The 15,487-nt window shown below is 39.1% G+C and overlaps 2 protein-coding genes across 2 annotated transcripts in view; both read left to right on the plus strand.

The window, feature by feature from the left end:
- The window catches only part of RADX (RPA1 related single stranded DNA binding protein, X-linked), a 32,123-nt gene extending 25,572 nt beyond the window's left edge, over positions 1-6,551 (plus strand). Inside the window, exons 13-15 of the mRNA XM_059732861.1 lie at positions 1,643-1,927; positions 3,766-3,948; positions 4,875-6,551. Of these exons, the coding sequence (XP_059588844.1) occupies positions 1,643-1,927; positions 3,766-3,948; positions 4,875-5,020 (614 nt within the window). The 3' untranslated portion in view covers positions 5,021-6,551. The remainder of the gene's footprint in view (positions 1-1,642; positions 1,928-3,765; positions 3,949-4,874) is intronic.
- A 922-nt stretch (positions 6,552-7,473) lies between these two features.
- The window catches only part of RNF128 (ring finger protein 128), a 59,910-nt gene continuing 51,896 nt past the window's right edge, over positions 7,474-15,487 (plus strand). Inside the window, exon 1 of the mRNA XM_059732862.1 lies at positions 7,474-8,701. Coding sequence (XP_059588845.1) covers positions 8,299-8,701 — 403 coding nt within the window. The 5' untranslated portion in view covers positions 7,474-8,298. The remainder of the gene's footprint in view (positions 8,702-15,487) is intronic.

A 15,487-nucleotide genomic window follows, 5' to 3' on the forward strand; every position in this document is an offset into this window, starting at 1 on the left:
TTATTACAGAAGATGGTGGGTACTATATTTTTCTTTCTTCTCTTAATGTAATTATACAGACTATCCCAACAGAATTTTTTTTTTTCAGCCAGCTATCTTTCGAACCAGATGTGAGCATTTAGTTGCTCAAAATTAAAAATGTCAGTGGCATATTTCTAACATGCAGTATACTGAACCACTGATGTAGGTGGTGCATCCAAGCGGAGTTCTGAGTCGGCCATGTTACGGTGTGCCCAGGGACGTACGTTGGTCCAGTGATATTTTAATGTCCTTTTTGTAAATTTAAAAGGTTGGAAGGGACTGTTACATAGTTCACAGCTAGGTTTCCAGCACTAAGTTAGTTTTTTAAGTATTACTATTTTCAATTGGTTTTGATGAATTTAATAGTGATCTTTACCTATTTAATGCTTTACAACCTTAATTTTTTCCATGCAGAAAATTAAGTGTATGCTTGTACCTGGGAAAGAGTGGTGCTTGCAAACTCTGTGTTACAATTGTATAAAAAAACAGCCTGCGCCTTGTTTGGCATGAGGCCTAGTTAGCTAGCATCATTTCAAAAGAGAGCTGAGAAATTAATTGAAGTTAATGGTAGTCAGTTTGAACATTTACTAGAATAAATATGTTATAGTGTCTGTGGGTCCTGACTTTTGCACCACCCTCTTAAGATTTCTAGCTTTCTTTCTTAAAATTTACCATCCTTTCCTTGCCTCTCTTACCCCAGGCAGTAATACTCTTGTATTCTCTTCTTTAATACTCTTCCACTTTAGTGTTGCTGATTCCTGTTTAGCCATATACATTCCGGTATCCCCACTTCTTTGGCCTACATACAGCTCATTGTAATAATTGCTGTAGTGTTGCACATGAGGTAATTTAGAAATTTGTATACCTGATTCATGTGATTGGATTGCAAAGAAAACACTGGGACTGATAAAGAACTGGGTTGGGAATACTGTTTACTGGGAAGTGGGGAGGGAGGTAGATGCAGGCAACATGAGATGAAACAAAAGAAAAAGATAGTTGGGAGACATTCAAAATGGGCCTTGTGTTAAGCTCAGAGTAGGATACAGGACTAGCCTACAGAATTAGGACTGATGTTTGGTTTGAGGTTTTTCCAGTTCAGAATCCATGTGTTAAATATAATGGGAAAAGGGACTCAGCCTTTAGTTGTCTGTACAGTGGAGAACCCTACTCAAATATGCTTTAGAAGCTAAAAGCCAAGAGCCTTGATGAAGAATACACATATTGCCCAAAAGATAGCAGAGCTGAGCTTCTTAAAGTATCTATTTTAATTTTTACGTACTTAGGCCAATTTTTACAGTTCTTACGTGTTGCTGGAACAAGTTGGCTGAATACGAGATGAGCTTTTTGCTTTCCCAAAAGAAGTAATGAATGTCAGCTTCCATCCAGTATAACTGTTTGAACTGTGCCTAGACTTCAAACTTGACAGGGGAAACCCTATTTATTTAATTTGCAGTGTAAATTTCTTTTGTACTCTTTGTTTGAATTATTCCACTATGTAGTTTCATATTTAACTATGTATTAATCTTTTCAGCAACTCTGTTATATTTTCTTGTGCATTGTTGAAGCGGTATGGTTTGTCAGTGCATATGGACCAACTAAATGTTTGACATATTTATAACAGACAAGGAAGGAACGAATGACATGCCTGAAATAGAAGAGATGGGAAGGACTTGTGATTCTTGGCAAAGTGATCTGTGGACACGGGTGAAAGACAAATTAACAGAACACTTGCATCACAGCACTGTATTCCCAGAAAGCATCCCACATAAATTTGATTATATGCATAAAGATTTCATTTTGCAGCAATACAACCTTCATCCAGCAAAGCATAAACCAAAAGAATATAAAACAAATATGGAAAGCCATGATTTTAGCAGCACTGGCCATTATGAAGTGACAATACTGGGTAAGTGACAACTAGTAGATCCCCCGTTTGGAAAGCATTGAAATCTTAATGAGGTATGGTTTTGTAGCATTATCATAGTTTAACAAAGAATGCTGTTTCATTTTTTTTTGAAGTTGAATGGACTACTCCAGTTTGTCCAGTGCTTATTTGGGCATTAGAAAAGAAAACTGAAGGAATTGTTTTTTTATAAGCAGTCTTGTTACAGATATGAACTTTGGTTATTTTTAAAAATATTATTGAAGTGCTAAGCCAAGCTCCAAGGTTAAAGTTGAGTTGAGATTTTTGCATTTAATGTTTTCAAAGTTACGGCTCTTCAAATTCTGAGAAGGTATTTGTAATTTGAGAGAGGGCCCATTTTAAAATCATGTATCTAAAATCTAGCACCCGTTGAATGTTTCTTTGTCCAAAATATATTTTAAAATAAAAGAAAACAGATTCCTCAGACTGTATGTAGTAGTTCTTTGAAAGCCAGTACAAGAATTGTTGAAAATGTCACCCCTCTGTTAACTGACATTGCAAATCTGAAAATATTTTACTAGCTCTACTTTCCATACAGTTAACACTTGTAGCAAATTTTGTGGATATACATTTGAAGAATGTGGGTAAAATTATGGACAGGCTCTGTTCAGTAGGTCAGGTCACTCCTAATTGGGGCTATCCTGATATCGACAGCAATTTACTCAATCACATGTCCTCTTCAGCTAATTTGCATGCATGAGAGCTATTGATTGAAATGAGCAAGTAGTATAAGGGGAACTGGATATGTCATGAGTGCTCCTTTAACTTCATCTATTACTGGATTGGTTCCAATAGTCATGGCTCTTAAAGTACCATGGCTGCATTATGATAAAATAAAGGTCAAATTCATCCAGACCCTTCACCTGCTTTATGTTCCTTCTGAGTAGCTCAAAGCAATAAAATGTACTAATGAATTTATACTCAGTCTTTAAAATTAAACATATAAATAAGGGCACATGCATCGAGGCTACTCAAACACTCTGTAATTACAGCGCGTCGGAGCAGACTCGACTTACTGAGTCTGCTGGAATGTGGTAATTACCGCACTCCATGAGACTCCAGCATCACGTGTATCAGCATCTCCACAGTGAAAAATGGCAGTGGGGGTGGTCTAAAGCTCATTCGAGCCTTCTCCCCCCCTCCCTGGCCTCCCAGAGCACATGAGTAAATGCCCTTAAAGTTGATGAATATTTCAACTTATGAAAACTACTATGTGACATTAATATATTTGTGTTTATTATTTAGCAGTCATCAAATTGAAATTTTGAAATGAAAAAGATAGGGAAATTGCTTGCCAAAATCTGTTAAGCTGAGTTTCAGGCTGACGGTTTATGTGAGTAACTTTTAAAAAGTTTTGGGATCATTGCGAGCATTCTAAACCTAGGAAATTTAATTAAGATTAAACTTAAAAGAAATCTAGACATGTGAGGCTACCACTGCAAGCTCTGAGGTGGAAACGTCTAAAAATTAGTGTAATATATTCTGGGCTACAAGCATTTTTAAATCCTTTAATGGTTGTTATATGGTTATAACAGATTGTCAGTACATACATATATACATATATATGCACATATATATGTGCAGACTTGTATACATATGTTTCTGCAGAAACTTATTGAATTGCAATTGTTTGGTACCTAATGGAAAAGAGGGGACTAGGTAAAAATCTTCTGACAGCTTAACTGTACAGATTGGAATGCTTAGTTTTGATGGAGTAACTGGTCTTCAAATTTTTTATCTTCTTCAGATGTAAATATTTCATGAAACTCTTGCAAACTGCAGATGAAATATTTTGCTACAGTAATTCTCTTTCTTAACAGGTATAAACCATGATGTAGCTATTGATATTGCATTCTTACCTCTACTTTGTCCTGAATATCCCCATTTATTTCAAACGGAGAATATTCAGAATGATGCATTATTATCCTGTATGAATTGCATCTCTGTGCAGCAACAGGAGACCACCATCAATGAGAGGCCTTGTGACGTGTTTCCACTTTCAGGTAGGATTTACTCACTGGTGGATTTTCTTGTTTTATCTCTAACCACAAGTTTCGACTCTGTGAGTAAGTATCAAACTGTAGGGCAGGCACCACTTTCCATAGTATACACATGCATTTATGCCAAATTTTTTTACTAATAGTATAGATATCATATCAGATTATTTGGGCCAGTCTTTCACTTGCCTTTTTTGCATTGACAAGTCATCAGTCTTAAAAAAGTGCTAGAACAAGTTGATACCTGAGTACCTAATACATAGGCATGTTGAGGCACTTAAGAATCCTGAATGACCTATATTGTACATGCAGTTGTTTGCTGCTACAGAATTGTATTGGCAGGGAGGCCGAATGTTGAGTATTTGTCTGAGTTTTGTCCATAAATGGAAGAGCATAGTTAGCAGTCATTCATTCTTTTTTCACTAATATCGCTCTGAGGAGCTGGCTTTCAGTTGACAGGTATAGGCTGCAGTATTTATGTGCTTGGTAATTGTTTGACTTTTAAATGAAGGTTTCGAGTACTAGCCACCAACTAAAAGTACAGTAAAGCTCATTGATTAATGTTTGTACCTTGCTTCAAAGATGTAAAATACTACAGAAGTATTAAATACAAGTAATAAACACTTGATTTTAAGCATAAACAAAGATGTGTCTGATATGTGAAACACCTTGAATAAGACCTTCTACATTTACTAAGGACTTCTGACACTATTCTTAAAGTGTGTACAAGTTTGAGTTTACCTTCATCTGTATGAGATATCTACCTGTGTAGTAGTTGAACTTACATATTCATATGTTTTTTGATAGATTAGCACATAACAGGCCAAGTTATCCTTTTCACTAAAAGAAAGGAAAGATGCATGGCTCATTGCTTGTACACAAAACGTCAGTTAAGAATTTGTTTTACAATATATCATCTGTTTGGCTTCTAGATGAAATTGTAAAAGCGGCAACTGACCTAGACAAACAGCGTGTCATCTGTATCTTGGACATCTGTCATTTGGGTGAAGATAAAGTAGAAGTCTTTCTGAGGAAAATCTATAGGATAACGGAGCCTGATGTGGTGACCACTGTGTAATTTAAAAAATAAATTATTTTGATATTTGTCAGAGTTAAGCATTTAAAGTATTATGATGTCTTACGACAGAACATTTGTAATGATAGTCAAACTATTACAAAGGAAAGCTTGGTCCTTTGTGTCTGAAAGCATTAGAAAGTGTTACAAACATGGTTGGTTGCTGTTGCTTTTGTATATACTGCATTGGATGAATCAACATCTGTCAGCACCCAACTGATTTATTTTTTTATATATATACATTCGATAATTAAGCAAAGACTGGCTGAGTAATGGAATATTGAAACACATTCTGTCTGCTTTCAATGGGACTGGTTTGCACATATGCAGCAGAAGAATTTGGTTTTAAAGCACCCAAGTGATTGTCCATAGCTCATCAGACCCTACCATCATTGCCGTGTGGCAGCTTGTGGGCTTGCTCGTGTGAAATGTTCTCAGTTTAACTCCAGGAGAAGAAGTTGCTGTCACACAAACTGACCATGTGAATTGCCCCATTGCTTGTTGTTTTGGTTTGGTAGAGCCCAAGAAGCTAATTTTGGTGTGAAACAGAATTATGCTTTATTCTGTGGAAAACAGATTTTAGAGAGAGGTTGGCTAGCTGGTAGAGAGAAACTTTCCCTGCTGCCAACAACTTTTTTGTGGATAGACAACTTCGATCTTCTGTGGTTTCAGTTCTGCTGTCTAATATAAATTACTTTAAATAAACAAGGAGTGACTTCTCTGTATTTAGTATATTATAATCTGGTAACTAGATGTGCACTTAATATATTGTGATGGATATCTACATACCTGGGGCACCAGGCCTAAGTTTGAAAATGTTGTCAGTGTATTTAGAGTAATTTCAGTAGTTTAAATGCAGTAGCTGCATTTAAATTACTGAAAAAAAATCTGCTAACAGTGTTGTTTGTGAGTAAAAGTTGTTATTTAGGTAGACCACGTATCTTTTTTCTTTCTGTTTTGCATTTTATATTTTAAGTACAAGATATAATGTAGGCTCTAGGGTTAAGAAAGAGACTAGCCTCCAAACTGAGCCATGTCAACTATGCCAACAGATTTTTTTAACTAGCTGCTATTCAGATAGAAGTCTATTTTTAAGGAAAACTTCTAAATCCAGTTTGTAAGGCAATCATGACTTTTTGCAATAGAAATGATACAGCAGACCTTTGTACAGAGTTGCCGTATTTTGAGTAGTTCTCATAACTCCCTTTTGATGCAGTATAACCCAGAAAGTGCTGCATGGTTCTTAAAGTATTGTGCTATTCAAAAAGGCTCAGGACAAAATAAAAAGACAGTGTACTATAGGTTAGCAAAAAACTATTTTGTAAAGGGTCCTTTTTGTTTCACTATTCTTTTCATTCAGTGTTGCTAATGTTAAGAAACTAAAGTCATATCCATCATGAAACTCGTTTAAAATCATAATGCTTTGTCATATCTCTCATACCCCAGGATCACACCGGGCTTTGTAGAACCTATGCATATTGAAGGAATCATTTTTTCACTGCTGAAATAAAGATACTGCTGAGTTTAAATGTCACTGGAGCCTTGTGTATTCCCTGCCTGTGTTCCTAACTCTAACTTTTATTTTACTTTTATAAATGTTTCTAATTTTCATAGTTGGAGAGAAAGCCAAGGAAATGTGAACTGAATACAGACCGGTGCTGAGAAACCTCTGTGCAGAGTGCCCAATTTCATCTTAATATGGACTGTTAATTCTCAAACCTAAAGATTAAAATATGTCTGGCATATTAGAACTTACAGATGAGGACAGCCAAAATAAAATGAATTAATTATCAAATAAACCATCCCCTGTATTATTATTAATTTTTGTAGATAATTGAATGAGGCAATCTGTTTTTTTAAATGCAGCTACTGCATTTAAACTACTGAAATTACTGCAATGTTCCAAAAATTTCCACCACAGCAATTCACTTTACCAGAGGATTTAGGTCCAGCTTGTCTCCAATGATATAAAACCTCTAGTATTGCAGCTGTCCCAAGCATACACACCAGGTTTTTTTTTTCCCCAGAATAAACTGAGAAGTCAAATTCTTGTTTTGTTTCTTTTTTCTTTATTTGCAACAAGTTCAGTTTCTCTGTATTTTCATTGCCTCCTTTTTCTAACTTTGACCACTCTTAAAAAATCATTGTTAACCTGTTTCTACATACAGTTGAGTCCTATTGAGGCAGTCCCTTTGTGGAAAAATATATACACCTCAACATGCTTTCCAGTGTATGTATCAATGCAGTTACAATCGATATTTTATGTGTGGGCTTCGAGGGAGCAGGTGGCTACCTGTATCCTCCTTTACACAGACAACATTCCACCATCCCATATTGGCTTCAAAAGGAGTTGCAAGGATTTTTTTGGAAAGCAGAATTGGTGAGAATCCTCCTGTGTTGGGAAGTAGAAAACAGGAGCTAAGACAAGCCACACCCCCAAATGAATTGAAGGACTAATCGTATACACTCCATAGGTTAGTAGAGTCTGGTATGCTGATAAACCAGACACTTCAAATACGTTTGAAAGGGGAGATGGGAACATGTGATGCAAGCAAAGTCTAATTGTGCGGGTTGTTTTTAAAAACTTCAGCCTTCTACATCAGAGGCGTGCCCCGTTTTGTGCAACCAGATCTACGTAGTTATACCTGTGCAAGTTCAATATAGACACGCCCTGGTTCTCAAACAGAATGACTCAAGAGGAGGACGGACTCCTAAGAAGAGCATATACTTTACTTAGTTTTTCTAGCCATGTGCCCTGGAAGAATTAAGCAGGATATGTCTTTTTAAACTGAATTTTCTCTTGCTCTATTTTCTATATCTCTTTTTAACAAGCTTGCTTATTTTGATGTGAGATACCTGTGAGAGATCCTTGAAGGAAAGAAAATCTTCTGACCTTTTGTAAAAGATATTTGAGATGAAATAGGAGCCTACTGGGTCGCTGTTGGACTGCAGTCACAGCTAGAATCTGCATGGAAATGACAAGAGAGGGTGGACCTTAAGGAGCGGCAGAAGCACAGGACCAAAGGTTACATACAGTCTTCCAAGTGCTCGGGAGTCCGTGGGTTATGCAACTAAAAGCAGGTGCGTTATCTCCCCCTTCCCCATATGAGCCAGGTGTAATAGAGCTGATGCACTGAGGACTTCATAGCCGTGGGTGGTGTCAGTTACCGACCTGGGACTGAAATTTCAAACGACCGAGGGAGCCAGAGGACTCATAATGGCCATCGGTATTTGAAAATATCTACAAACAATCCTACATTTTATGCTTAAATGAATAAGCAATGAACCAGAAGAAGTGCAGCCCTTCCCGTTTCCTGATTTTTATTACTATTTTATTTAAAGTTGTAGAGACTGTTCCAGCAAATGCCTATGTGAATCTGCTCTACTTCAACCCTACGAACAACAGCACTGTGACTGACGAATGTGAATGTGGCCTGTATGGATTAAACTCTCCTCTGACTAGTGCTCAGGGACTAGTGGGCATTCCTAAATCTGCTAATCTTCAAGCCTGCGATTACAACACAGAGTTCACCATCACAGAAACACCCTGGATAGCACTAATCGAAAGAGGCAATTGCACTTTTGCAGAAAAGATCAAATTGGCAACCAGAAGGGGTGCTGAAGCTGTTGTGATCTACAATGCCCCAAACCGTGGCAGTTACACCATCCCCATGTCACACGTTGGTGAGTACTCCAGCAATCAACTTGGGGAGCCTGGTTAACTTCTGTCTATGTTAAGATGCCATTGTAGACGGCCAGAGATGATAATACTGAAGTTACTGATGTGTTAATCTGCTGTTTTTGTGTTACTTAGTTGTTACTTCTAGTAAAAAAAATAAAAATAAAAAAAATACTAGACATAAGAAAACTATTGCATGCATTGCATATTCACTTCCTAATTTCTTAATATTAGCTTTAATATTGGCCTACTTCTGGCCAAACCAGAGCATCTTTTTTTTTTCTTAGTACTTGTCTTTACTAGTGTGTTTAGTATAGACTCATAGCATTAAGAGGGACCTCAGGGTTCAACTAGTCCAATCCCTTGCACAGATACAGGGTTCACTAACCTGTTCCATACAGATGTCCATCCAGCCTTTTCTTGAAAACCTCCAGTGATGGAGAGTCCACAACTTTCCTGAACAGTCCATTTCCATGTCCTATGTTTGTACAGTTAGGATTTTTTTCTTAAGATTTAATTTAAATCTGCTTTGTTGTAGTTTAAGTTTAATGTCTGTCGTCCTACACTCTGTGGCAGGGGAGAACAATTTATCTCCATCTTCTTTATAGCAGCCTTTCAGAGACTTGAAAGCCACTGTCATGCCCCACTTCCTCCATAATATCTAAACAACTACTGCCTTCAACCAATATGGCTTGCATTCCAACTCCATCTCCTCCTTCATTGCCCTGGATCCACTCCAGTTTCCCTACATCCATCTTAAAATATGGTGTCTAAAACTGAACACCATACTGCAGCTGAGCCTTGATGAGGGCCGAATGAAGTGGTATGTTATCTCCATTATCTTGAGTACAGTGCTTCTCTTAACGAAACCCAAAATTTCATTTGCTTTTCTTTCAATGGCATCATATGGCTGGCTCTTGGCAAGTATGTGGCCTACAGTCACCCCTACCCCCCAAATCCTTTTCAGCAGTGCTGTTGCAAAGACAGTTACCCCCCCATTCTGTAATTTAGCTTTGGTTTTTACTTCCCTAGCTGTAGCACCTTACATTTGTCTTTGTTGACTTTTTCATTTTTGTTGTCCACAGCCCAGTTCTCAAAATTATCAAGAGCCTTTAGAATTTTAATTCTAACCTCCACAACAGTTGTATACCCTGCCATCTTGCAAATTTGATTTGAGTCATTTAAAAATGTTTAATAAAAATGTTTAAGCAACCCTGGACTTGCTAGAAACTGACTTGAGACCTCCTGACAGAATGACATTGACCCATTAATAGATACTCTTTGCTCATGGTTATTCAGTCAATTACAGATTTACATAATTATCATTAGATAATTGTAACAACCATTAGGTGCATCTATAAATGTCTGATTAATCATAAGGAAAGTGTACTGAGAGAAAAGTGTGGTTCTGCTTTGGAGGTCTTAACATGCTTTGTAGTTAGTTATGATGAATGGAAGGAGAGAAATGATCCCATGAGTTTTTTTCAACTTGGATAGGATTCTTTTTTTTAATAGCTGCCTTTGTGAGCTATGGCTGATGTTCAGCTTCTCTGAGGTTCTTTGGTCCATGTTATGTAGGAGGTGAAAACAGATGATCATATTGATCCCTTTTAGCCTCAATCTATGCATGAATCTATTTTTAGTGGAGAACTGTGAAGATACCATATTGCTTGGCCTTTATCCATGCACTTGTTCCTCTAAGCCCCACTGCCTAAAATATACACGTTAGCACAGATGTTCATCAGTAAAGTATAGTTAAGATGCCCCTGTGAAAAGCAACCTGTTTTTAAACTACATTCACTTTGTTTGCACTATGCTGGAAATTTTTCAGTTCAGGTTGTACCATTTGCTTTTATTAATATACACAAATTATAAAATATTTTATAAAGAGATGGTCCACAGCCTCCAAGAATGCATCCCTGAAGTCTGGTGGTTTCATTCTCGGTATTGATTACAACCACTGTAGGGAGAGAATCCACCTTCAGTTTGCATCTGACCCATCAGTGAACAACCTGTCAGAGGAGAGGCTGGGGAAACGGCTTATTTAGTGTGGAAAAGACAGGGGGATTTAATAGCAGCCTTCAAATACCTGAAGGGCGTTTACAAAGACAATGGAGCTGGACTGTTCTCTCTGGTGGCAGCTAACAGAACAAGGAGCAATGGGCTCAAGTTGCAGCAAGAGAAGCCCAAGTTCGATCTTAGGAAAAACATTCTCACTAGGAGGGTAGAAAAGCACTGCAACAGATTACCCAGAGAGGTGGTGGTATCTCCAGCCTCAGAAGTTTTTAAGACCCAGCTTGACAAAGCTTTGGCTGGGATGATCTAGTTCAGGATGGTCCTGCTTTGAGCAGTGGGTTGACTAGATGACCTCCTGCAATCCCTTCCAACCTTAATTTTCTATGATCCTTGAAGAGAAGTCTCCAAATGCATGGTTTGATTCAATATAAATGCATTTATCAATATTGCGCTGGGTACTTCACATATGTCGTGCTACATGGAAACAGCTCGGAGGAACTTCCATTCTAAACATGGATTGTGTAATACTGAAGGGGATGAATCGTGTATGTTACTGGAAGTAAATTACATGGAGAACCCATGGCCTGATGTTTATCATATCTACACCTTTCTCTGAGTCTTCTCATATTCTGGTCGGCAGTGTTTACTAATGAAGTTTCAAATGCGTCACACAAAATATGTGAAAGTAGGGTCAGTTAACTAGACAGACAAGGTTCTTTGGGTAAGATTTTACTTTACATATGGACGGAAAGCAATTTGTCTAAACAATTTGGAATAACCAGTTGGCGTTAATACGAAGGTCCTAATGTGACTTTGTTTTTTTGAGCGTAGGAGAGTGTTGGCTCACGTACATATGAGGAAAAAAGAAATATACTGGATGAGGGTTTTAGCTGAATTTCTCATGGAACAAGGGAGACACCAAGTGGCCAATGGGGTTAATTCATCTAACATAAGACTCGGAACTAGATTTACCCACTTTACTTAAAAGCACACGTTTTGAGTGAAATTCCAATCTGGGTCAACGGGGGGTCATGTGAACCATTTCTAAGATGAGGTTCTAATTTTAGATACAGTAACTTACAGGGATGTCAAAACACAAGTGTTCGAAATTTGAGCAAGAAAGGAGCTAGTGTAGGATGAGGTTTGAAGCAGGTCCTAGTTTCACTAACATATTTCTGGCACTAAAACAAGAGAGGGATGTTTTGGAGGTGTCAGGAAATAGCCAACCTCTATGTGAATAACAGATTCCATAAGAGATTTCTCTTCCCCGCCGCCACACGTGCAACCCCACTTTAAGGTCTATTGGAGTGACTTTTCCTAAGGATTTTTTTTAAGCCATTCCCTTCAAATGGTATCTTAAAACCAGATATATTTAATGGTAGTGCTAGAAGATGATAAAATCAGTGTTATTTTCTAATGTGGTCACAGTAAAAGTTAAGTTCTAGGAGAAGATCAGCTCCTAATATCATCTGAATGTCCGAGAGACTTTTCCTTCTGGGTATGTTATAATGTGCTCTTTTTCCTCAGTGCTGGAATTTGTCTAAACCAGTGGTTCTCAACGTGTTTGGACTCACGGCAGCCTCCATTGGACTTGACCCCTTCATAACTTTTGTGAACTGAGTGGCACTCAATTTCCAAAGCTAACATATATTGCAGTGCTTACCTCCTTACAGAGAGGCTGGGCAGCGGGAGAAGGGGCTTGGCCAGGCAGAGAAAGACCTGGGTCTGCACTTATCATCTTATATCCTCAAACTTCACTTATCTTCACACCTTGCGTCACTCTTCAAAGGATCTTGAGGCACCCAGTTTGAGAATCGCTGGTGCAGCTATAATATTAACATTGACTGTAGCTGTTGGTGCTTGTCACCATTTGAAAAACCAGAGTCTTTCATTTTTTTTATGGGTGCCTTAGTATGGATTTAGGAACTTAGGTCTGAAAATGTTTGCCTGTGAACGAATGGTAATATGTGCACTTCACGCTGAAGCTTTGTGTAGGTTTTCTATAATATTTACCCACAGGTGAAGGTATTTGTTTTTAGGAGTGCAAATGTTCTTTTTTTCCCCTAGATCTGCACACATTGAGGTCGGCATAGTTGAGATTTTGAGAGCTAGGGGGTTTGTAAATGCATGTTTGAACCTTGGACAATCTGACTGCTTCAGGCTCTTCAAAAATCCCAGTGTGGTGGGTGGCTAAAGGGAATGTAAGCACATACTGAATTTGCCTAAAGGTGGTTGATGCAAAAGACTGGCCTTACAGGCAAAAGAGGAAAGGCTTGGCCATTGCTTAGGTATGCTACAGGGATTTTTAAACAATATGACTGGGAGCCTAGCAGGATTTAAATAGCTTGCTGTAGGAAAGCATGTAATTGTAATTCAGAGGAAAATGCGTTTGCAAACTCTTAGCACTGCTGCAAAACAGCTCCATGAAATGTAGCCTACCTAAACAAATCTTCTTGGACAACAGTGTTCCTGTATTATGATCATAGGCCAGCAGAGGGGGCTGAGCTCTCATGATAATTCTCTTTTCATTATTTTTGCACATCTTTTCATTTTCAAAATGAAATAGGAGGCTGGAAGGCATGAGTTTGTAGAGCAGACTAAATGAGACTAGAGCTTGACTTACAAAGCCATTCAAGGATAATGGCTAAGCTGTAGTATTAGCTGTGCTCTGAAATGTTTTCCCATGGTAAATGTATTGAGCCTCAATCAATGAAAGCTAAATCTTTTAGTGGTTAATGCTTTTATTATTCATAAAGCAAATTAGGTTTGGCAGTGTCATACATTTGGCAGCATTGCATTTCTGTCAGTCCACACAGTACACCTAATCTACAGTTGTGTTTGAAGAAGCTGGTGTTGCTTCTCTCGCTCTCTCAACTTGATTTCAGAGCACTCTGTGGTCTCAAAGTCTAGCTTTTGTTATCTCAGAAATACTTTCAAGAGAGGCCCTTATTTGACTTTTGATACAATATCTGCCATAAGTTTGTGAACTAAATGCCTGCCACTGGCACTTGGTTTTATCTGTTTTGTTTTGGAAGCTGGTGTAAAACACTCCAGAGTTGCTGCTATTTTTGTGCAATACTGTTTATCAGATATTCAGTATACTTTGTGTCTTGCAACATATTTTCAACAAGCTCTATCGGTTTTCTGAACTTTCACCCTGGTAATAGGTAACTTCTGTGATCTGTTCCCGAAAAACTGCAATTTGAACCCAGGTACAGGAACACCTGATTTTTCCTGGAGTATACAGTATGCATTCAATGGATTTGTATCTTCATTAAGTCTGTGGCTAGCTTTACAAACACTGAGCCAAACTCCTTCTTAATGTCAACAGTCATAGCAGGGATTCATTTGTCCCTCTTCTCTCAGTGAAAACAGCTGAACCTTGCAATGAAAGAAAGGAGTCTCAGCATACAACCCATTTGAGAGTTGGTATGGCCATGTGGGAAAGCAGCCAGCCGACAGAAGCCTGGGAGTGGGAGAGCTGCTTCCCAGGTGCTCCAGAAGAGCAGCCAGCCTTCTCATCTTACCCGGACTATCTGCTTCTCCACTGGCGGTCCAGAAAATGACTGGAGCCTAGGACCCAACCTACCTCTTTCCCAAGGCACAGCAAGAGGAGTGAGCTAGGTTCAGATCTGGCATTTACACGTTTATTGATCCAACAGAAGAATGATGTTGAACTTAAACTTCCCAAATCCTACTCCTTGTCACAATGGCATTTATCATTATGTCTTTAGTTTCCTAAAGCAGCAACTACACTGTGATATCATGATTTTGAATGAACTTCTTTAGTTTAGGTAAAGCTGGCCGTTGGGGTGGGCAGTGTGGGTGACACACGCATGCACACCGAAGCCAAGGGGATGGTGCCCAGTGAGAAGGAGGCGTGGCTGGGCAGCCCTGGCTTGTGCACCAAGGGCTTTGTCATCGCTGACCTGCTGGGACTGCAGACTGAGCTGCAGCCCGTCCCCAGCCACTCCCACTATTGCTGAGAGTGTGGGCAGCACCCTGCTGCTGGGGCTGGGGTTTCTATGCAGGCAGCCCTGCCTGCTGCCTAACCTCCGGACCTTCCTGCCATGCTGTGCCAAGCCCCTGCCACCCCCTTCAGCCCCACCTCCCAGCACCAGGCCAACATCAGAATACAGACACAAATCAGGTTTCTGTTAAGGGTGGAATTACAAGCATGAGCTGTTACGCACCCAAAGAAGAGAAAACCAATATGCATATGTTGAGCTGTCCTCTATGTTCAAGGTTATCTTAGTCCTGTCAGGTGTGTAAGTGAGGGAAGAACTAGCTCTGTAGAGCTCGGCTGCACAACGTCCGAAAAGACTGCAAAGGAAAAAGATTTGTTGTTTGAGGATATTACAATCCAGGGAGAGAAGAAGGAACTTTTAAAAAAAAACCTTTGGCTGCCACTTTGTCTCCTCTCCCCTGCCCTTGGGGGAAATCTGGCTCCTGACCCAACTTTGCAGCTTGGGTCTGTCACTGTGAAATAACAGGCCTCAGTAAATGACAGGGAAAAAGGGTGCAATGAAACAAATCATTTAGTCTGAAACTGGTCTTTGATTTAGACAGCTTCACTGCACTATCAAAGAGAGCGATCGCTGTTCAGGCCTGGCTGCCAGCCACAGCCAGCTGACAACAACCTTTGTTTGGACCAGGATGCCATCGATAAACATTTCAGCTCCGCTGCCTTTCTCCATGGGCAGCAGCCTGAGCACGGTTCCAGAACATGATCGCTTGCCATTGGAAAGGGTCATGGCTCCTTGCCAGGGTGGCGT

The sequence above is a fragment of the Alligator mississippiensis genome, chromosome 8 (genome assembly GCF_030867095.1).
Source record: "Alligator mississippiensis isolate rAllMis1 chromosome 8, rAllMis1, whole genome shotgun sequence".
In the NCBI taxonomy this organism is placed as follows: domain Eukaryota; kingdom Metazoa; phylum Chordata; order Crocodylia; family Alligatoridae; genus Alligator; species Alligator mississippiensis.